We start from the raw sequence: 23,567 nt of genomic DNA on the forward strand, positions 1-23,567 counted from the left end.
GTTTTCATGGAAGTTTTAGTGGACAAGGTACTTATACACAGTTATACTAGTATCCGATAAGGTGAAATTTATTTGGGGGGGTTTCAATTTCACAGGAGAGAAGAATTTGAAAGAGAAAAGACAAAAGACCTCTCTACTGCTCTCATACCAAATAAATACACATCCAAAAACTAACATTAAAGATGAAACTGTACCAAACGAACAAAATAAAATAAAAAAAAGGTTCATACATTAATTAATTAATTAATCTTCATACACAAAATCAAACAATTAAACAAGAAAAATTTGAACTTGTGAATGAAATTTCTCTTCTTCTCTGCCTGGTTGATAACAACACTTGCTTAGTTGGTTTGGTTGCTGCGGAAAGATCCCAAAGCTTTAACAGCTCCAGCTCTCAATATAAACTGATGGTATATTGCTGCTGCCATTGCTCCCACCATTGGTCCAACCCAGAATATCCACTGCAACAATTTATACGAGTAATAATTGTTATATAGTGTCGTCGATGTTAATAACATTAAATCTGTCGTAAATTAGTAAAAACATACTTGGTCATCCCAGATTTTTTCGTCGCCGTAAATAACTGCAGCTCCAAAGCTCCTAGCTGGGTTAATACCAGTTCCAGTAATGGGGATGGTAGCCAAATGAACCATGAAAACAGCAAATCCAATTGGAAGAGGAGCCAAAACCTTCATGTTCAAATTAAATACTTTTGAGTTAGTATTGAAAAGAACAAAAAACAGAGCATACCACTGCACCACTATACTTTAGTGAACAACAGTATTTATTTGTCGTCTATTTCAGAACTACAAGACCCAAAAAACAGAGCAAACAGGGAAGTTACTACTATTCAACAACATATATTCAGATTTATATTTGTTGTCTATATATGAATTTGAAACTTTTAAAATTCAAGTTTTGTCTTGTGAGAGGGTAGCTACTTACAGGGACATGGGAATCGCGAGCGCTTCTTTTTGGGTCAGTAGCAGAGAAGACGGTGTAAACAAGCACAAAAGTTCCAATAATTTCAGCACCCACAGCAGTTCCTTTGTTGTAACCAGGTTGCACAAAGTTAGCACCACCACCTTCTGTGTTGTAGTAATGCTTCATGAACAACTTAACGAAACCAACACCACAAATAGCACCAAGTGACTGTGCAATTATGTAAGCAACTGCTCTTATCAATGACACTTTCCTTGCCAAGAACAACCCAAATGTCACCGCCGGGTTAATATGACCACCTTCAACAACAACAAAAAAGTAGTTCCGTTACTTCTTTTTCTCTCTACTTTACAAAGAGGACAGAGATCTAGAACCCATAACTATTTCTGAAATTATGGATTCAAAATTAAACATTTCTTGAAATTTTAGTGATTTTAGACACATATTAATGATTCATGCCAAAAACATCAGACTCAGTTGGACCCATGAACTCAAAATACAAAGTTAGCTCAAATCAAAATTCGAAAGTTGTAGTTTTACCAGAAATTCCAGCAGTACAGTAAACAAGAACGAAGATCATGCCACCAAAAGCCCACGCAATTCCAAGAATCCCAACACCATCACATTGGTCGAGAGCGTTGAGTTTCTTGTGGCCGATAACAGTAGCAACGGTGACATAAAGGAAGAGAAGGGTGGCGATGAATTCAGCTATAACAGCTCTGTAAAAAGACCATTTGGTAAGCTCAGCCATGTCAAGAAGAGGAGCTGGAGGAGGGTCAACATAGTCCTTTCCATGATGATGAGCTTGTCCTTCTTCAATTACGTCCTTCGACATTTTTTTTTTAGAAGTTTGGCAGTGAAAGAAACAGAGCTTTTTTGAGTTTTTGGTTTTTGAGTGAGTGAGGAAGATGATGAATTTGTGCTAGCTTTTAAGGGGATAAGGAAAGGGTATTTAAGGAAATTTAACTGAGTAAACAACGAAATATTCCTGTCAACAAGATAATCATAATTAAGCAAATCATAATATAATAATAATGGTTATTTAATGCAAATTCTAGTTGTTTCTAGCTAATTGTTGTCTTCATTTGAGTTTCCTTTAACTGACATATTTTTTATTTTATTAATCTAATGCTTAATTAACAAGTTTGTTAAATTTAATTAACAATACTAAGTAAAATTCATTGTATTAGAATGATTTTATATGTGTACACTATTATATAGGTGGTGTAGGGCTTAAATGCAGTTCAATTTAACTTATGAAATTTTTTGTTAAAATATTTTTTATTAGATATATTCAATCATATCAAAGGAAAAATATTAAGTAATTACATAAACTATAAGAAAAAACATGCAGAAAAATTAATCATTCTTTTCAGCCGTAATATGAATAGGCATTTCATTCATCAGTTTATTTATTAAATTAACTCATCAAATTTTGATATGTTTAAATTTAAGAAAATACTCCTTAATAACCCATATATTTATTAGTTTAATTTATTTTAATTCTCTTGAATTCAATTCAAACTCGTCTTACTTGACATCCTACTTTTGACCTACTTCATTGATCTTTAACTCATGCTGTTATGTGTCTAATGATTTTTAATTATTGTTGTTATGCTAGAGTGTTCTTTACTTCTTTTATCTTTATATATCAATCATATATATACAAATAGACCACAAGTTTATTCTTAACTTGTAACTATACCCTATAAGAATTCAAAAGTATATTTCTTTAATCTTAATTTATGTGATATTTTTTGTTTCTTGAGAGTCAAACAATTTAAGTTTGATCAACAATTTACACATGGAATTTTTAAATTTTTTTAAATAAATTTATATATTTATAAACTACGTAAAAAGTACTATAAGTCACAATAATTAACAATTTATGTATGAAAGTTTCATAATCAAATATAAATTTGTTTGAATCTCGAAATTCAAAAAGTGTCACATAAATTGAAACGGATGGTAAATGTTAGCACCAATTTAGAGGAGGTAGGGGGTAGTTGGGGGTGGGTGGGAGAAAGAGAGACAGCAAGGCCATGTGAGGCTAATCATCTGTTGATCTCTACTCAGTACTCACTACTGAGTTGTTTGTGGGCACTTTTGTCTTCACCCTTAAAAAAACCACCCCAATCCCTAGTACTCTTTTCCTGTCCACCCCCACCTCTCTAACGGTTACATATCTTTTTCTTTTTTTTTTCAATATAAATATGTGTTATATATCTTTTATTCTTTATTGAAATTTTAGTGTTGTTTTGATAGGACGTATGAAAATTGTGTTAAATATAATGCATTGATTTGATAATGTTAATATTAGTTTTAGTTTGTTTGCATTAGTAGTGTTGATTACTTGCATTAGTTATATCAAAATTATTATTTGTGTAGTATTTGATTTGATGTATTAAAGATAATATGTATTGTATAATTTTTTTTGTTATCCTCTACAACTACTATAGAAAAAATGTTTGAGAAGGTTTTGAATGACAATTGTGTTTCTAATCACATTAATGCATTATGCATATATTAGAAACTCCTTGCATGACCAATACCTTGAATTACTAATTATACATAGCTTAATACTAAATAATATGAACAAATAAGTTGAAGAAGTATACCAAATAAAACACTAGCAATTCACTACACTAAATATACATTATTATTTTTCTAATGCACTCTATCAAATGACCTTTTAATTTCAAATCAAACCAGGTACCAAACACCGTAATGAAATGAAAAATTTCCTTCATTTTTAACTAAAAGTTTTGAGTCGTGTTTTAAAAATTAAAAATTTCTTCAAACCTCTAGTAAGAATCATTAGAATCTCACGTAATAGACTTTCTGCAACTTTAATTCGAATTAATTGAGACAATAAATTTTTAAATATCTTGATAGTTTTACTCAGGTATAAGTATTTTTAAAATACATGTTATAAAACTCCCAAATTAATTTTAAACAAACTAATTAACATCTACTGCCAAAAATTTCCTTAAAGCAAAAGAAGATATGGAGTCTAATCTACAAAATTTAGAACCAAATAATTCATAATTTGACTTGTAAGGATTTGCTCCTTAATATTTAGTCTAAATGGCTAATCCAAAATCAAGAAATTCATGGAAAAATTGACTCTTCCAATATCAAAACATTAACGTAAAAGTAAAACATTTTTAAGTTGTTGGTAAGAGTTCTTCATGTTCATATAAAGTAAAAGAGTTACTCCCTTTTATTTCAAATAGAATAAATTCTTTCTAAATTAGAAAATAAATTAATTTAAACAATTTTTTATTATAATAATAATATATTCACTGTAATCCTACAATTATAAGGTTTGACGAGATAGGACTTACTCAATTTATATCCATCTCTATAGGATAGAGATGTTATTTTCGTTTCGATAAACATTGACTCGAAAAAAAAGTTTGCCAAACAATATTATTAAAAAATATGACAACACAATAACAAATATACAAAACAAAATGAAGGGTCAAAAATGCCCTTAACCTATTAGAAATAGTTCAAAAATGCCCTCCTTCCACCTATTGATTTAAAAATGCCCTCAACATTGAAAAAAAAAAAAAAAAATGTAATTTCTAAATAATTCTACCAATAAGAAAAATAGGAGAGGACGGTAGTCCTTCCTCTCCCTCAAAAACTCCAACAAGATTCAAATATATCTACACTAATCTCCTATTTTAATTCTCGACCGTAAATCTCAAAAGTAACACAGTCTTTATATATAATCTATAAAAATGAACGATAGTTGCCTCCTAGTTAAGGAAAGTGTAAAGTAAAGCTGAAAATTACGTGAAGGTGGTAGTGGGATCAGGATGTTTTTGTATGAAAATCATTTTTGCCCATCCCTTTACCTTTTCTAAAGTAATTTTAATTTTAATTAAATGGTGTTCTTTTTATTATATTATTATAGTTGTACAAACTTGGATAGACAAAACAAATTTGCTGTCCTTATCTGGAATTAATTAATTGTGTAGCATAAGGAATATATTTATTTGAATGTAGATGCTTAAAAAGGAAACCATTTAATTTATTCTTATTGTTATTGGCTGTAGTATTTTGATCAATCATCATTATTATAATTGAAATGACTCATTACATCCTTGTGGATCATATAGGAACTCATTATTATTTTTTTTATGATAATCTTAGGTGTCTTAATATATTAAGATGCACAATTAACTAAGTAATGACAAATTCAGTCAGTCAACTTGTGGTAAAAAAGAAAAAAATAACTTATTGGAATGTGAAAACAAATAGTTTATCGTGTGGCTCGAAACTGAATTTTGTTCATTAGTTTGGTTGGATATGTTGTTATTTACTATTAGGGTTAAAAACAGTACAGTACCGTTACACATTCTTTAGAAGCTGCAAATTCACAACTTTCCTTTTTTCTTTTTGTCCTTCCTTTCATTTTTGTAAAAGTTAAGTTGGAGATATTGATCTAACCTATTGAAGAGCGTAAAGTGGAGTCTGAGTTTAGGAGGGTAAAGTGTACGCAAATGTTATCTTACTTCAAAGATATATAAATTGTTTTTGATAACACCCTTGGCTCAAGAACAACACTAAATGGAAAAAAAATCAATTTATTTTGAAATAAAAAGGATATTATAGACTTTTTAAATTTTTGACCAAATTTTCTGACCATTTAGCATTACCCTATATGTTCCATAAAGAGGAGCCTGAACGGAAGAGGATAAAGTGTACACAAATATTACTTTACCTCAAAGATAGAGAAATTATTTTTAATTACATCCTCGGTTCAAGAAAACACAACCCAAAGCAACTCAAAAAAGAAGTAATACTAACAATATTATATATATAGAGAGAGAAAATAATATGATAATCGAATAATAAAAATAAAAGAATAAAAAACTATGCGAGAATACTATAACTATTAGTATGAATATATATTAAGTAAATGTATTTTTATCTATCATAATTTGTGTCCTCCGCATGTTCCACAAATTATACGATATTGATACTTCTTTTTTTAAAACAATATACTAATAAAAAATAGGCCCATTATGTAATAGACTTATCAAAAAGAAGCATGTGAAACACAGCTGGCAATAGTTTTAGCTAACCCCACAAACTCCTCACTACTTTTTTATCTTTCTCACCAAACTTTTATCCCTTTTGCCAAACGTTGCAAATGAGGACGCTATTTGTTTTTTTGAACAATTTTTGCAATATTTTATGTCTCTTCAATTTGATTTGAGGGTTGTGAACTTTACATACAACTATAAATAATAACATATTTAGTATAATTTTACACGAAAAATTGAAAAAATATAAGATATATACAAATATTATTATTATTATTATTTTCGTTAGATATATATTATTTTTGATAGATTCTCAGCTCAAAAAAGCTAATATAATAAAAACAGAATAGACCAGAAACAAAACAACAAAAGAGTTCAATAAGCAAAAGCAAACAAAATTATGTTAAAATTGAAAAAAAAAAAGATACTTGTAAGTACTACTTAAAACTACTAAAAAAGAAGAAGAGAGGATTGATTACCTACCAGTTTTCCATCTTAATTTGTGATTTCCAAATTATATAGGATTGTGAAGTTTAATATATCATGGTAAAAGTAAAATTATTATTAACTTGCTCATTTTCATGATAAAACACAATTTATAGTTAGTTTCTTTTAGAGTAATATATAAAAGATTATTGTCTCATTGATATGTTGTCTTTTAGCTGAGAATTTAATTTTTAGAGTAAGAATGGACCATTCATTATTACAATTTTCATACCGTTGTACCAAATCCGTCAGGTCTCTTACCCGTGATTTTGAACATTGCATTAATTAATACCATATTTGTACTCTACCTATAGGCTATAAAATTAAACTTTCAAAATTTTTGATTTTAAATATATCATAATATTATCATAAGGGGTCTTTTGGTTATTTGAGATTATAATTCAAGAATTATAACCAAATAAAATCACGCAAAAATAGTGCCATTTTATGAGTAGCAGAAATTTCTAGAAAAGTAATTGGCTTATATCCTAAAAAAAAATAAAAAAATTGAATTTGGTGGAGCCAAATACAAGATTCTGGTAGACGTATCCAGGGAGTTGTTTCACAGAACCAAATAAAGACAGCGACACGTAATCGGCTTATTTAGAGGGGTTCAGTTGGTTCACGTGAATTCATGCCTTTTCATCTAAATTATATATATTACTGTTATATTTTAAAAAAAATATTTAAATAGAAAGGCGTGAATCCACATTAAAAATAACATATAATAATACCATAATGATTGAGTGCACTTCTCTAATCAAAGATATAAATTTAAATCTTATATCTATCTTATTTTTGTTAGTAGCACCCCTCCAAGTGATTATCGGTAACACTTTTGACATTTCACTCAATTTTTCTTTTCTTTTTTTGCTTTAATCTTTCGAAATTTTCAAGTGTGTAACATTGGAAATTTCTAAGATAAATTAGCACGGTAAAATTTTCATATAATTAAATCAAATGTGTATATCAAAATTTAAAACTAGTAGTATTATCTATGTTGGACCTATAATTTTTAAAATTTAACGATTCAGTGCTAAGAATGTAAATGCCAAATTAATCAAATTTATATCTAATAGTGCACCCATCATTCCAATCTATGATAAATTTAGTAATTATTTAATTTATTAAATATTTATTTTAGACTATACAATCACATTTTTTAGTTTATATTTAATTAAACTATATCATATAAATTGAAATAACGAAACATTTCGAGAGGGTTCTTTTAGCCGTTGGAAAAATAGAAAGAAATTTTTTAATTGGTCGATATATTGAATGCAGTGAATTTGTGGCCGTGAGGGAAGTGACGGCAAATCCACCTAATTCGCCTTCTTACAGAAAGCGATCCGACATCACATGCTGTTTGGATCCCATCTTTATTACACTATCCAATTTAGAGGGCGGATATGTTATGGTATTAAAAATTTCGATTCGATAATTTTAATTTGTGAAAATATCATATTATATTAATAATTATTAAATTATTTTGATATGATTTAGTATTTTATAATATGATAAATAGATTTATATAATAGAGAATTATGATTTCATATTTTATGAGATATGTTAATTGTTTTTTCATTCATTTTTATTTGTCTATTATATTAAAAATAGTTGTCAAATAATAGTTGTTCAATTTGTAAAATCAAGAGATAATTTATCATCTTGTGTCTATACTATTCAATATCTAATACTCACTATGTCCAATAATATTTATCCACTATTGCCTTGACACACCACTTAAGAAACTACTACTTATAATTTATAAATACAATGTCTTGAAAAATGTAATAAAGAAATTACTATAATTATTGATAATGGTAAATTAGGGACTAAGAGTGAAATTATCCATTGATTTCATAAAGTGCACAAGTATTGTTGAACATCCCCAAATAATATAGTGGACAACTATTATTAGGCGGATGGAGTACATTTCTCAAAGCATCTATAATAAATTAAATATATTCAAAGGGTAATGTAATAACATAACTCTTTATTATTTATTGTTTCTTAAAGCGTGTGCCAAATCAATACTCTATGTTCCTAATTACTTGTCCACTTATTCTTTTTAGTTGTCCCTAATTACTTGTCCATTTTGACAAATCAAGAATGACAATTTTTTTCTTATTATACCCTCAATTAATTACTTTGAAAAAAGGTAAAATTTATTGAAAATCTTAAGTTTTTAATTCATCCACTTCGTAATCAATAGGAGTAAAATAGTAAACTCACTATGTCAATAATTATTTTTTTAATATGTATGTCAATTTAAAAGTGGACAAGTAATTATCGACAGAGGGAGTAGTAAACAACTATTATTGGACATAGAGGGTATATAGTACTAATACTTTATGTTTATACAAATATTCATTCATTAATCAGTGACACAAAAAAATATATTTCAATCAAAATAAAGTACACCAAAATGTCAGTAAAAATCAATACAATATTCGGTATTTCAATACAATTTTTTTTACCGATATCGGATAATATATCAAGTACCAAAAAAATTTGTAATATGCATCAGATGTCACAATATTATAATCCCAATATCAGAAAATCCAAATTTGACATATAATTTGATATGTACCTACCATTCACACTCTTAATAATCTAATACGTAGCATCCTTTAGTTAGATTCGGACTACTCTTTTTCTAAACTTAACAAAATTACAAAAAAAGTAATCAGAAACTTTATAACTCTAGTGACAATGCCATTCCCTCAGGAAGGTTATATCGGTAAAATTTTACATACTTTAAAGAGGGCACTTGGCCATGAAAAATTAAATAATTTTTACTTTTTTTGAAATTTTTTGAGTTGAAGTTGAAATTGTGTTTAATCCTAAGCTTGACAAAGAATATTTAGAATTCATTTTGACCTTTTCCAAATAATTGTTTTTTAAAAAAATCACCTTTTTAAGACGTTTGGTAAATTTAAGATAAATTTGGATATCAGTTCTTTAAGATAATATTTTAAAAATGTGATACACAAGCACATCAAATCAGAGTATAAAGTTTATAGATTTGAGATTTAAATTCCTCTATTAACTAGATTTGAAATTATTAATTTATACATATTTAATAAATATTTAAAAATAAACATAAAATTTGGATCAAATTATTGAATTTGGACGAACTGTAACAAAAGTTCCAACTCTGTGACTGATGGAGTATTATTTTGATAAATTTTTCTGAACTAAATTAGACTACGATAGCCTAGATTTAAATGTGTGTTCCTACTTCCTAATAAAATATGTTAGTGAATTAGCTTTAAATTGATATCCTCATAAATATGACTCGTTTAATTTGTCTCTAATTCCCTTTTCAGTATAATAAATATGTGTTAAACTGTTGACATCGACATCCATTAATGTTACCAAAAAAAAAGAAAATAAAAACATGAATAATAAGAAAGTGAAATTGTTAGATTTCTAGCAATATTATCATTTTATTCACCATAATAGCAGGATATTTGGGAGAGATTGAACGTTATGGCAACACTGTGAGAAGTCACTAAAATTCAAACTTGAGACACAACAGTTTTACGAGTCAAGATTTGCATCATGGGGTACCAAAATATAAACAATAAACACATGAAAAAAATATACAAAATAAATTTTATTAGTTGAAGCAAAATATAGTTACATTTTAACTTGACAAGATACATAATAATAATGATAAAGTATGTGTCATTTTAGTTGTTTAAAAATAAAAAACAATGGTAGCAATCAAAAAGTATTACTCTACTACTATTAACTTTGCTAGTAGGGATGAAACTAACTCATAACCTTAGGAAATTTTGGCAACCCCTTAATCATTGTGCTGGACTTTCAGCGAAGGGGTGTCAAGCGAGTATAGGGTAGCTTCGCTCCTACACGAGAATCACTATGGTAAAGCTGGTAAATCTACAATTTTAAAAGTGGATTTAGAATTTAAAATTTATGAATTTCTATTGCGATCTTAACTTAATTCTACAGTAGTAACTGAATTCACAATCAAATATTCATAAACATTTTAGTTAATTTTATAATATAAATATAGAATTTGGACAAAAGCTACTATCCATAATCGGACCTCCACTAATGAACCAATTTACCATATATAATAGGCCAAAAGGGCATCAACCATTTCCCTTGCAAGAAAATGGAATGACTTGTCTTTTTCTTTTTGTGTTATTTTATACTATAGTTCTAGTTTGCTTGTAATTTGACGTATGTTGTCCTATGCATATGTAAATAGTATCTGTGTACCTGGCATTATGATTCTTGAATAGTGATGGACCACGTTTCTGTCCACTTGCCTGGATTCTACGTGTAATATTGTATTTATATGGAAAATAATAATGCAAAAGAACATGAAAAAAAACAAATTTAAAACCCTCAATAATACACACCGCCAAAAATGCACTCATTGAGGTTCATGCAAAGATATGAAGCATGAAATCCCAAAAAAAATTTAAAAAATAATTCTCTCTGGTGTAACCAACAACTCAACGTATTAAACAAGGGAGAGTTGTATATTTGGCCGCTTATAATAAATAAATAAATATATATTTGTCTGGCATGTTGGATATATATCTTGATGAGATGTAATTGACTCCTTTTGTATTGAAGATACTGTTTTTTTAATGTATAATACATTATAACATACTATTCCATTCCGTGTAATGGGAAGAGACGTGACTTATAGATATAAAAAATAAATGAAATAATACAATGTATCCTCCTATTCAAGGAAACACATGATGAAATTCACCCAAATCAACTCCCTCAATCATGCACATTGTTTTTTTTCTTTTTCAAAAATTTGAAATAATCATCCTACTAGAGAATATTTCCTCCGTCCAATAATAGTTGTCGACTATATTAAAAATTGATATCCGACAATACTTGTCTAATTTAAAAAATTAAGAGATAAGTTACCTTTTGTGTCTATTTTACCCTTGATATTAAATATTATTTTCATCTAACACATTTTTCAAAGCATTAAATTTAATAAAGTCAAAAGACAATATAGTAATATTACTCGTATTATTTATTGTTTCTTAAAGAATATGCAAAATTAATAGTGGACAACTATTGTTGGACAAATGGATTATAAAAATCTCAAGTAGGATGAATATAATTAGATTGATCAATTATTCTTGACATATTTTTGAAGTCTCACATTTCTTGCTGTTGAAATATACAGGAGTGGAGTTAAATTAATTTTAACAATTTCTAGCTTGTATAGTTGGTGACTTTGACAATGTGCCCCTGAGTCCTAACTTTCTCAAACTTTTTTATAATAACTTCGTTTGATCGGATATTTTTAATTACTATAATAAGATATTGTTATAAGAAACATACAATATGATATAATATGAAAGTTTCAGAAAAATCTTAGGTCATTAAAATGAAATGCTATTATAAAAAAATGATTGTTACGTAGAGATCTAATGTTAACGTCCCCTATAATGAATCTAGTCATTGAACGTTGCAAGTCAAAATTCGAGTTAATGTATATTGGATTAGGAGTTTGTAAAGAGATTTTCTTTTTTCGACTTATAATGTTGGTTCCTTCCTGCCATCTCTTGAATTAAAGTACTCAAAAATTAGATATTTTCTACGTATATTTCCATTACATTCAAATAACACTAAATACAACAAGGATGAATTAATCACCCTTCTGAAACAAAAAAATAACTTCCTACTACAACTGAAATGAGAAAGTGAACCCTCCTTACTGCAAATAACTACTACACAGAAAAAAAAAACCTGATAAGTTAAAGTAATCTAATTTCTTTTTAAAATCTTTCATGTGTAAGATTGTTGGTAGACTAAAGGGTGCTAACATCTGCAAATTTTAAATAAATTGATTTTGTATGCAATTTCACATGGGAATACATCAGTTGTTTCAGGATAAGATTGCACGATTAAAATGAGTATCTTAATGGTTTTCCATGCACATAGAAATAGAAAATGAAAAGATAAGTAAATGAGATCCCATCTGTTTTTGTCCAAATGTATTAATGACAGACATGGCCTAGCAAAAGAGTAGACTAGACCTTTCAGAACTTGGACTGACAAGGTTGTACTACTATTTAAGTTTTACCACTCGTGTGATTCACAATATCACTTACAATTTACTAGGAGTACAAGATAAGAGGGATTATTCAGGTGTAAACACAATTTTCAGTCATCAAAATAACAAAAAGATGAAAGCTTTCTAGAGAGAGTAACAACACAAAGAAAACTTATAATTTATGACATTCTTAAGAAACTACTTACTAGACATGTCATGGTCAGAGTAATGATCGAACAAAATACTTGCTTGGTGACTTACTATTTGGATTGACTTTTGGCTTTTAGCTTTTGACTTATGATTTATAAGCCAAAAGTTATAAGTTGGTGATGCAACATTTGACTTATTTTTGTTATTTGACCTTTAAAACAAGAGCTTATAAACACTTTTTAACTTTATTCAAACACTTCAAAACTATTTAAAAATTATTTTAACTTAAAAACACCTAAAATAAGTCGATCCAAACGAGTACTTAGTTAAGAAATAAAGTTGCATCTTTGCTATCAGCTATAACTTTTGGCATAATGATAACACAAGATAAAAGTTTCAAGAATTCTAATCGCATTGTACACATCATAAATGTAAAGAGTTTGTCTACATATTTTGTTTTGGACTTCTGGGACAATCTTCGCCTATGACCCCAAAATCTTTTTTTTTTTTGAGAACTTAAAACTGAAAGTAGAATCAAGACTACAAATTACTACAAAACAATGTCACCTAAAAGCAGATGCTATTTAAGAATCACTTATAGATTTAAACATTTGAGGTACTGATCATCATAGATACTTACACAAGAAAATATCTGTCACTGTGTACATTTATAGACTCCTTGCTGTGGTACTGCTTCATCTCTACAGAGCAGCAGAGTATGATAGGTTATTTTCATTCATCATCCTTTTTATGCACAAGTTGAATCACCTCAACAACCATGACTGTTAGCATTCATAAATGGCTCACTAGTACACGTAGATGAGATACTGCATTTTTTTCTACTGAGACAAGTTCTGCATCTTGCACTTGTTGACAGTAAAGAGAAAGAAATCTATTTATCAAGAGGCACAAAGCGCGTCTTAGCAAGTTTGATAAGTCTTTACTATCATACAACAACATATCCAGTGTAATCTCACAAGTGATAAGTCTACATATCTAGTGTAGTGATAAGTCTTACTATCAAATTAGGATGAATTTACAACTGAATTCGTGAGTGTGATCATATAAGCTCTACATTTAAATTCTGTCAATAAAAAGTGGTTTATTAGATAGTACTGATACTGAGTGATAAGCAATCTAAAATCTCTTCATTCATCTAAGAAAATCTTGAAGCTGGTTGAATCTGATTGTTTTGGCAGGGCAGAGCTAGTAAGGGTTCAGTGGAGAGTTACACTATTTATACATGGTTTAAATTATTATTTATGTATTTATAGTAGTTGTTGAACCCCATCGACTTCTTCCTAATTGTTAAAATTATTAATGAAATTCTGGCTCCGCCATTGTGTTTTGGAATAGTAAGTCTAATCTTTTGTATCTTATCCAAGGCCCTGGATAGAGAATAGACATGTCTTGTATGTCAATTGTACTTTATTCAAAGCAGTTATTTCCTTCAATGGACCCAACTAAATAAGGATAACGACCTTACTTGTGTGAGCCGTGAGGAGCTAATGGACCTGGGAAATCATTTCTGTACGAATCGTGTCACAATCCAACGGACCTGTTCAAGAGAATTCAACAAAAAGCAACGTGATGTTATTCTTCTAACAAATATCAATTCAATGAGGCAATAAATGTTCTCTTTGATAATTGGTGAACTAGATCAATACTTACAATGTTATTTTGAGGATCTCTCCAATAAAATCCTTGAATAAAAATCACAGCTATATTTGATGTTATGAGAATAAAGATACTAAGAGAATGCTTTCCCATCCACTCTAAAACGAACATCAAGCGCCTCCAACCATAAATATCCACCTAAAGTTCATAAGATTCGCAGGACTATCAACTTTTTAAATCAGAGTGAAAGCGACAAGTGATGATTATATTAAACAAAAGAGACACGCAAGAGGGTTTGTATTTTAAAACTAACCAATAGATATAACAAACAGAATGTGATTCCAGCAGCACCTGAGGTTACCAGCATATAACTTATCGTGTACAATGATTTGTTTAATGGCATGCCTGAAAGGAAAAGAACACAAATGTCACATTTCACGGTGGCTAGAAGCATTTTTGTTTTGAATCAAATTGAAAATTTGTTAGTTACTCCAGTTGATTATGCATTGATACCAAAAGTAAAAAAAGACGTACCTACGAAATCAAGGAATAAACCAACTGCAAGAAGTGAAAGTGAGAGGATTGACCAATTGTATAACCGTCCTTTATGATCCTGAACAGTCATATAAATTACATCCATCAATTATATGCAGTATTGTAATAATCTGGCACTAAGGCAAATCTATTTATGCTAAAGTTGTATGCCAGTACCACGATGCAAATATACTTTTATGGAAATATTAGACATATAGGAAAACTCTTTTCGGGAAACCACCACTTATGCAGTTCAATACATAACAATGATGAAGCCGTCTAATTGGGACCAAATCAAAATAGAAAACTGTTGGATTGCTTGAGACCTGAAGCATTCCTTCGACTTCTCCTGAAAAAATCTTTTCCCAACACTCCCAAGACTCGGGATAGAAATAGAGGTAAATCAGTCAGCAAATGATACCCCATGGCTCACCTGAAATTGGACAAGTATGTGACCATACTGGAGGCCAATGATGGATGTAGCAGCAGCTGTTAGTGAACTGGAAAAAGATAACCAACGGCAGAAGTTGTTAAACAACAAACTAGAGAATAAGTAAAATTAGAAACATGACATGACTAAATAATAAGTACATTTCATAAGAGAATTTGAGGTGAAGAATAATGAGAGATTTGTTACCTTACAATGCCTTCAGGATCAAAAGCGGCATGACACCAAGAAGGCATACTCTCAGAAACTGTGTCTCTGTTGGATCCATTGCATTCCTGTGAAAGATTAATATTGGTCATGAAGTGGCTAACTGTGAGGTCTGGACATAAGAGTGTCAGCAGTGCAGTTCAGTATAAGACTACCTTCATATTTCTATATACAGGTTTTGCATAGAGGTGATCTATTCCAAGAATATAGCGATCAATCATAGCAGCAGAATTACATGCAGGTCCAAGGTCTCCTCTAACAGAACATTTTACCTGGAAGTAGCAACAAAATTTACCATCTTATATTACAAATATAAGATAACTGATAGAAAAAGTTCTCCAACTCGATCAATTAGGAATAGAACTGATCATACACAAAGCGGTAACAAGGGACCAGTCATTTTTAAGGTTCTATTGGATTAAAGTGATAATAAGCTTCTATAGGATAAGAATTGATCACAAAAGTTCTTGACTTTGAGCAAGTGTTTTACATGCTAAATCCAAGGTACAAAAATTAGTACTGATATCACTCAAAGCAGTAATGACTCATCACATTCATCTTTAAGCTTCTGTAGAGTTCTTAATGTGTTACTTGGAGCCACTCACATAGTCACATTGTTTTACTTTGTAGAATATAGTTCAGGTTAAGGGGAATAGAAAGCAAACAGCTGCTAACCTCATAAATGGTGCTTCCAGTTGACTGCGACACACTGAATTGCCAGTCAGGGACATACAGGCCATATATCAACCCACAATGTATAGCAGACAATAGGAACATGATACACCTACAAATGAAGTAAAATGTTGTTAGGTAAAATTAGAGACAAAGATAACCATAGAGGACAAGAAACAATACTATATAAAAAGAAGATCGATAATAAGACTGCCAATATCATTGCAGTTGGACTCACTAGTTCTCCAAATAACCAATGAGGCCTAGTCCAAGTAGTTAGGTTGAAACCTTGTACCAACATGTCATGAATTTGACTTGCACCAGTGACAAGCTAGATTTTTATCTAATTTAAAGGGGATTAATGCCTACTTACGAGAAGTTGTTTTTTTCATAATTCTTAAATGAAGTTCACAGTATGCATAACAAGACACACTTATGGTTCCACTAAGGAAAAGAATCTGGCACGCGAGTAATACCTTCATGATGCAGAAACAGAAGATATATGTAGTACTCCAAACAATTGCACAATCAAAAAAAAAAATCTACCTGAAAATCAGGAATGTAGTTGTCTTACCATTGGCAAATATAATTTCTGAAAAGGGCAACTCTTTTCATCTCTTGACATGGAAGCCATATCTCGCACAAAGCTGCTATAATATATCCAACAGCTATTCTCTGCATAAATGAAAAGAAATGTATACTATTCTGAATAAGTAATAGAAATGAACAGGTTACATGCATAAGTTCTTCATCTGCACCTATCTTTTGACCTAATGACTAGTAATCCTTCTAACAAGAAAATGAGAACTTCTTATAATAATCAGGGAAACCAGATTAAGATGCTAAGAATCAGCATCTATCACAAAAATAGCTTAAATAGGAAAGTTAATCCAAAGCACTTCACTGAAACTAAAAAGAACAACAAAAGAAATACCTTACAGGCTAAAGCAGAGGAACAAGGGGCACAAGTGAAAGCAGTCTTTAGAAGTCTAACTAAGAAAGACTTACGAACCACTTAGGAAGGATAAGAAACATAGCTACAAAGAAAAAGAAGTCATTGGAGGCAATGCGACGACACTCATCTCCACTGGCAATGCTACTGAAACTGAAACGACACTTATCTTGTAGGTAATCTAGTCATCTCATACCACGGTAGCAAAAAAGCAAGAAAAAAAATAAAATCAGAGTTACCTGCAAAATTCCCATCCATCGTATTCTTTCAATATCTACACCATAGGTTAAACCAGTTATGCCATGCAAGTAACCCCCTGAAATGAAACAAATGTGGAATCACAATTGTCCAACAACATCAAGTTTAGATATCTCATACAAGAAAATGATATACTATGAACAAAATCAGAAGACAACAGTAGTGTAGTAGTGTTGGAATCTCGTAAATATCCTAGGATCTTCGAAATATAGTATAGCTTGATTTACTCCTGAAATTATGTATTTTGATTCTCTTTTCTGTTTCTTAGAATATGAACACGTAGATATTTCAACCCCAATGGCTTGAAGAATAATTAAGCTGAGGTTCTCTCAATTCTCTTTTCATTTGTCTTACTTTCGAACATGATATCAGAGCCAGTGTAAAACTTAATCTTCAGTGCAACTACCAGCGGAGAAGAAACTCCTGTCACTGTGCATTATTCCAGTGAGTCTGCAACAATTAGTCAAAATCTGCAGGCATTGAACCTCAACCAATACTACCACTGTGTTTGGAACCCTTCGGCAAACCAACCCCAGAAAACCCATTATCATCAGACTATTCACGTGTTGTCACATGCCGGGAAGAAGTTTGATTTTCCGGCGAGATTAACCCATGTGCCGGTGCATGCGAGGGATTCCTGCTACTTTCTGGTGACGTTCATTCTTCTATGTAACTCGCCTCCTCAACTCGACATCACCCATCCAAATTCCACTGCTTTCTGACCAACTTCCCAACTAGGCAGTCCACTTCTCCGGCGAGTACTGATACATGATTTACATAGGGGAGATAAGGGATATAATTCCTTAGGGATGACATGCAAGCATTTCAGTTGGTTATGTTAGTTAGGATTTTTTGAATACACTAAGGGCGGGAAAGTTTGTTAGTGGCAGTTGGCCTCAGCCAAGTTAGATCTGATCCAAGTACAACTATCTGGAGAAGTAATCCTCTATTGATTGATCATGAATACATTTATATTTGTCTCAATTGCAATCCTCTACTTCTATATTTCTCTTCCCTCATTTGGCTCAATTACATTTCACTCGAATTCCTCTGTAGGTTTCCTGTTTTAGCTTAGAATTCTCGAGCTTCAAGTTGAGCTCTTGCAATTCTGTTAACAGTGGTATCAGATCTATTGAATCCTTGGCATCAATAGCGAAGGTAACTACTAAGGCAATTGGAGAACCAACCAGTGGAACCCCTTGCGTGAGATGATGCAGAATATAATAACATAAATTGGAGATTTAGCAGGTAAAGTTTCATCTCTAAAAAAATTGGATCAAATAGTACTTGAATTGAAGAATCAATTAGCAGCTTCTGGGGAGACTCGAAGGAATAAAACCCCATTGGAACAGGAGTGAGGTCCTTCCCGGAATGGCCATTAAGAAGAAAGAGTACAAAGGGAGAGAGAAAGGAGTCCTAACAGTTACAATTCTCAGTTCTCACCACTCAAATTTCACTCGATGGTCAAGAATGGAGTTCTTGCAATTTAATGGAGAAGATCTGAGGTCATGGTTATTCAAGATCGAAGAATAGGCATCTCATTGAGACGCTCGTTCCCTATTCATACAATATCATAATTTGTTGCATTTTTCAGGGATGCAATTTTCATATTCTATTATCTCATTAATTGTATGCCATCCTCGACTATCCATAATATTATGTCTTCTTTCTCTTCCACCTCATGTCTCTGAGAGCACATGGTTTGTTCACAACCTTACCCCAAAAACAATAAGTTAGTTCCTTGTGCCCTTAAATGTGAATTTCTAGGTTACTAGAGGGCACAAAGGGGATAGCGATGCTATTCACCTGATCTTCAGCAGTTCACCAATGTCTTATGTTTGTTAATGTTAATTTCTTTGAAACCCAACCATTCTTCACAAATCTAGGTGATCGCCTAGACATTTCTGAGGTTGTTAGTAGTTCTATCATTTGGAGATTCAATCACTATCTTCCCCTTCATCATCACCTACAACTCCAATTCCCTTACCTATAGCTCCATTTCTATCACCTAAAACTCCAGTTCAACTTTCAACCTTCTACAACTCCACCACTCTTAATTTATCATCGCCTTCAACGTCCAACATCACATACAATGATTCACATCTTATACTGAATCCTTTGCCTACTAGGGACTTGTCTTTCCCTAGTCCACTGATTGCATTCCAAAAGGCTATCCAATCCACTCATAATCCCAATCCCCATTACACTTGTTTGAGCTATCATCGTTTATTATCACTTCATTACGCCTTCGTGTGATCTTTGTCCTCTATTTCTATCCCTAAGTCCACAGGTGAAGCGCTATGTCATCCCGAATGGCAATAGGCCATGATCGAAGAGATGTACTCTTGACATGCTAGTGGTACTTGGAAGCTTATTCCTCTACCTCTAGATAAATCTATTGTTCGTTGTCGGTGGTTGTATGCAGTCAAATTGGTCGACTTAAAGCCTGCCTTGTTGTCAAAAGTTATACTTATTTGGACTTGATTATAGTGATACTTCCTCTCCAGTGGCTAAAATAGAATCTTTTGTCTTCGTATATCCATAATTGTTGTTAGTCATTGGCCTCTTTATCAGCTAGACATTAAGAATACTTTTATCCATCGTGATATTGCTCAGGAGGAGTCTAGTTGTCTTGTATGCCAGTTGTGTCGGTCCTATATGGTTTGAAATAGTCGCCTCGAGCACAATTTAGTAAGTTCAGCATGGTATTCAAGATTGGTATGACTCGCAGTGAGGCTGATCATTCTGTATTCTATCAACATACTTCTCATAATTTGTGCTTTTATATGATCGTTTATGTTGATGGTATAGTCATCACAGGCATGATGAAAATGGTATAATTAAATTGAATCAACATCTCTTTCAACATTTCCAGAAGGACCTAGGCACGTTGTGGTATTCTCTGGGCATTGAGGTAGCGCAATCCAAATTAGGAATTGTCATCTCATAGTGTAAGTATGCCCTAGACGTTCATAAGGAGACAAGTATGACAGGTTGTAGACCCATTGACACTCATATCGACTCGTTTAATAGACAAATATGACAATTATAGGCCCATAGACACTCTTATCGACCTGAGTATAAAACTTATGACTACGAAAGAAAATCTCTAGTAATCCTGAAAGGTATAGGTAGCTAATCAGTAAGTTGAACTATCTCCAGTTACTTGGCCTAACATTGCTTTTCCTACGAGTGTTGTAGATCAGTTTATGGAATCTCCATGTTATAGTCACTGGGATGCAGTTGTTCGTATTTTTCAATGCATAAAATCATAGCAAAAAATTGCTTTATGAGGATTGAGGTCATGAGAAGATTGTTGGATACATAGATGCCGATTGGGCATGATCACCTTTTTAGAGACGATGTTTAGATATTGTGTTTTGGTAAGAGGTAATGTGGAGGAATCTTAGAAAATTAACAACAAAAGTGATTGCTCGATCTAAGTGCAGAAGCTGAATACCAAGCAATGGTTGTGGCAACTTGCAAACTAGTTGGATTAAGCAGTTGGTCAAAGAATTGAAGTTTGGAGAAATTAGTCAGATGGATCTTGTGTGCAATAACCAAGATACTCTTCGTATTGCATCAAGTCTGATGTTTCATGAGAGAACTAAACACATTGAGATCAATTGTCACTTCAACAACGACAACAACAACAAGTGAAATCCCACAAGATGGGTAGGGGAAGGTAGAGTGTATGCAAACCTTACTTCTTCCTCCACGGGTTGTTTCCAAAAGACCCTCGGTTTTAGATAAAAAACAACTCTTGGGAGACATTATCACAAAATTCGTGAGTCAAATGTTCAACTTATAGATATTTTCACCAAGTCCCTCGTATTAGCTACATTTGTAACAAGTTTGGTACATTGATTTATATGAACCAACTTGAGGGGGAATGTTAGAATCTCGTAGATATTCTACAATATTTCTAGGATCTTTTAAATGTTGTACATCTTGATTTACTCCTGTACTTGTGTAATTTGATTCTCTTTTCCTTTCTTAGAATAATCAGTTTCTCTGAATTCTTGTTTCGTTTGTCTTACTTCCTAATAAGAAGAAAAGGTCATCAAGAGCAAAGTAGGAAAGCCAAAGCAGAATCCAACAATTTGTATCCTAGCTAAAGACATATGTTAGAAGATGTATATTATGTTACTTGGTACAGTAAAATCTTCAATTTTAACTATTTTCTGCTGATGCTTTTCCTCTCGGGAATTAAACTACAGTACTTTCACGCTCAACATTGTCTTCTCATTGAGCTTAACGTACCTGTAAATTTACATTCTTGTTGATTAAGCATCTTTCTTTCTTCATATTGTTTGCTGTCCATTGTGGAAGGCGTTTAAACTTACCTCGTCTATTTAACTAGCTGAAGCTAGCCGAGATCGAGAGCTTTCTTTACATAGAGCTCCTAGATTGTACAGAAGCTGATGGACCAAGGCTTAAAATGCCAGACAGAGACGAGCTAGCTGGTCTTTTAAATGTAGCAAGTTCTCAAGAAGAAACACATTCCATCATTGAACTTCCTTTTATTTGTAAGAACTGGAGCAATATCCTATCTAGTATACCACAAAATTAAAACAGCCTCGTTTGTTGCAATGTATGGGGTATAGAAGATCCATTTCAAAAGACATATACACAGGCTTATAGTTGCAGAATATTGTTAAGGGTTGACATCAGTAGTGAGCCGTAATATTGATTTGAGAAATGCCAGCACACAAAATTACCTTGAAGGAAAATGCCAAGGACAAAAAGTTTCAAGGTCCTAATCACAACTTTCAAGGTTGCCCCAGTTCTGTCTAAAACTATCTGCAGTTTTGAAAGAGGAAAAGGTTCAGAAAGTGCTAAGAGCAACACAACCACCTGGTGACAGGCATGATCTTACTAATACGATTTAATTATAAATTGACAGCACATAGTATAGATATCTTTCAAAATGATTGGGTTTATGTCCATGATTTTATCTGAAGATCAAAGTATAGATACCTTATTTACAATTGCCAGGGAAACTCCAACAACAAAGAGGAAGAAAGGCATTACAAAGTCTGCCAAGCGGACACCATTCCATGGAGAGTGAGCAACGCTGGGAAAAACAGAACCAGCGTAATCCACAAGTATCATAAGCTGAAAGCAAATTAAAATCATAAGATGAAAATTTGGTGAAATTCCTACAAGCGAGAAGGAAAAGAGAAGAACTCGATCTTAATATAACTGCGTACAAGGAGTGTTATCAGAATCATCGTTAAAGAAACAAAGCAATTAATCCAAACCTTAAAGCAAGGAGTTGATTAATTAAAGAAGCATCTTTACAAATTACAATGGAGTTTGAGAATTGTTATCTACAGGGACGGATGCAAGTAAGTGTAGTTGTTAGCACGAATAGAACAATCTAAAGGTTTCTGAAACTTAAAAGAGGTGGCAATATCTTCTTTGTGAATGTGGTTTCAAGGTTTGTATTTTAAAGATTGCTTTGAGATAGATTTCTCTAGAACCAGGGGAGCACGAGATACAAAAGGGGATCAAAATGTCCCATCAATAAAGTGATAGCTTTCTACTCAATTGCTCTACTATTTTCTTCTCTCCATTTTGGCCTATTGTACTATCAAGTTTAGGGAAAAAGAAAACAAAAATTCATTTTTCTGTATTCCGTAGTTTCTGGACAGGTTATAAAGCAGAAAAAGACACAGAGAGAAGCCGTGGACTAAACCAACTCCAGGTTCCGATATTCCCGAGAGCAGGAAAAATCCTTCAATCTTCATAACATGCATATGAAAAAAATAAAAAATCATGCATACGGAGTTGTCAAGATCAATACATTCAAACGAACTAGAGAAATGAAGCTCAGAATTTGAATTTCATTTCAAAGCAAACAAAAGAATCAACATCTAGCTGATCGACAGCTTCGTCAAAAATTCAAATTGCAAAATTCTTTTTAAAAGCTGGCTATTCTAGGCGGAATCTTAATCTGTTATCTCATCAGTAAACAAAATCGTAAAAGTTAAATTTGCTTACAAAAACGCAGATGCCCCGAAACACATCGATAGAAACAACACGAGAAGAAGGTGTCGTAGTTTTCCTATGAGTTGCTTCACTTTCACGCTCAGCTAGCACCTCTTCCCCGCCGTTGTTGCTCCCTAGTAACGGCTCATTTTCTGCCATTTCTGAGCTCCTAACTCAACT

The 23,567-nt window shown here is 31.8% G+C and overlaps 2 protein-coding genes across 9 annotated transcripts in view; both read right to left on the reverse strand.

Moving 5' to 3' along the window:
- Window positions 1–214: 214 nt before the first annotated feature.
- Window positions 215–1,860, reverse strand: LOC125840061 (aquaporin PIP2-7-like). The gene is made up of 4 exons (XM_049519053.1): window positions 1,483–1,860; window positions 946–1,241; window positions 549–689; window positions 215–461 (listed from the first exon to the last, which is right to left on the reverse strand). Exons 1-4 carry the CDS (start codon window positions 1,775–1,777, stop codon window positions 342–344), a joined length of 852 nt encoding a protein of 283 aa, XP_049375010.1. The 5' UTR covers window positions 1,778–1,860; the 3' UTR covers window positions 215–341.
- Window positions 1,861–13,278: 11,418 nt separating this feature from the next.
- Window positions 13,279–23,567, reverse strand: part of LOC125840058 (uncharacterized) — a 66,263-nt gene continuing 55,974 nt past the window's right edge. The window contains exons 1-14 of one of the 8 annotated variants that reach the window (XM_049519045.1): window positions 23,400–23,564; window positions 22,374–22,511; window positions 22,115–22,196; window positions 17,375–17,451; window positions 16,758–16,858; window positions 16,187–16,295; window positions 15,667–15,783; window positions 15,494–15,579; window positions 15,290–15,356; window positions 14,857–14,935; window positions 14,636–14,727; window positions 14,377–14,520; window positions 14,192–14,263; window positions 13,279–13,406 (exon numbers count right to left, since the gene is read on the reverse strand). In XM_049519045.1, coding sequence (XP_049375002.1) covers window positions 14,228–14,263; window positions 14,377–14,520; window positions 14,636–14,727; window positions 14,857–14,935; window positions 15,290–15,356; window positions 15,494–15,579; window positions 15,667–15,783; window positions 16,187–16,295; window positions 16,758–16,858; window positions 17,375–17,451; window positions 22,115–22,196; window positions 22,374–22,511; window positions 23,400–23,546 — 1,275 coding nt within the window. In that variant the 5' untranslated portion in view covers window positions 23,547–23,564 and the 3' untranslated portion in view covers window positions 13,279–13,406; window positions 14,192–14,227. Of the gene's footprint in view, window positions 13,598–14,186; window positions 14,264–14,376; window positions 14,521–14,635; window positions 14,728–14,856; window positions 14,936–15,289; window positions 15,357–15,493; window positions 15,580–15,666; window positions 15,784–16,186; window positions 16,296–16,757; window positions 16,859–17,374; window positions 17,452–22,114; window positions 22,197–22,373; window positions 22,512–22,704; window positions 22,806–23,399; window positions 23,565–23,567 lie in introns of those variants that run through there. The other 7 variants (XM_049519046.1, XM_049519047.1, XM_049519048.1 and 4 more) reach the window with 7 other exon arrangements.

The sequence above is a fragment of the Solanum verrucosum genome, unplaced genomic scaffold (genome assembly GCF_900185275.1).
Source record: "Solanum verrucosum unplaced genomic scaffold, falcon-dt-bn FXZP01000177.1, whole genome shotgun sequence".
Lineage (NCBI taxonomy): Eukaryota > Viridiplantae > Streptophyta > Magnoliopsida > Solanales > Solanaceae > Solanum > Solanum verrucosum.

Bases quoted from the DNA above. Each gene is read 5' to 3' on its own strand.
- LOC125840061 (XM_049519053.1), bottom strand. From the start codon at position 1,777: ATGTCGAAGGACGTAATTGAAGAAGGACAAGCTCATCATCATGGAAAG. The intron at 1,242-1,482 runs GTAAAACTACAA...TTGTTGTTGAAG, and splicing joins CTGTACTGCTGGAATTTCTG to GTGGTCATATTAACCCGGCG. The intron at 462-548 runs GTATGTTTTTAC...AAATTGTTGCAG, and splicing joins AAAAAATCTGGGATGACCAA to TGGATATTCTGGGTTGGACC.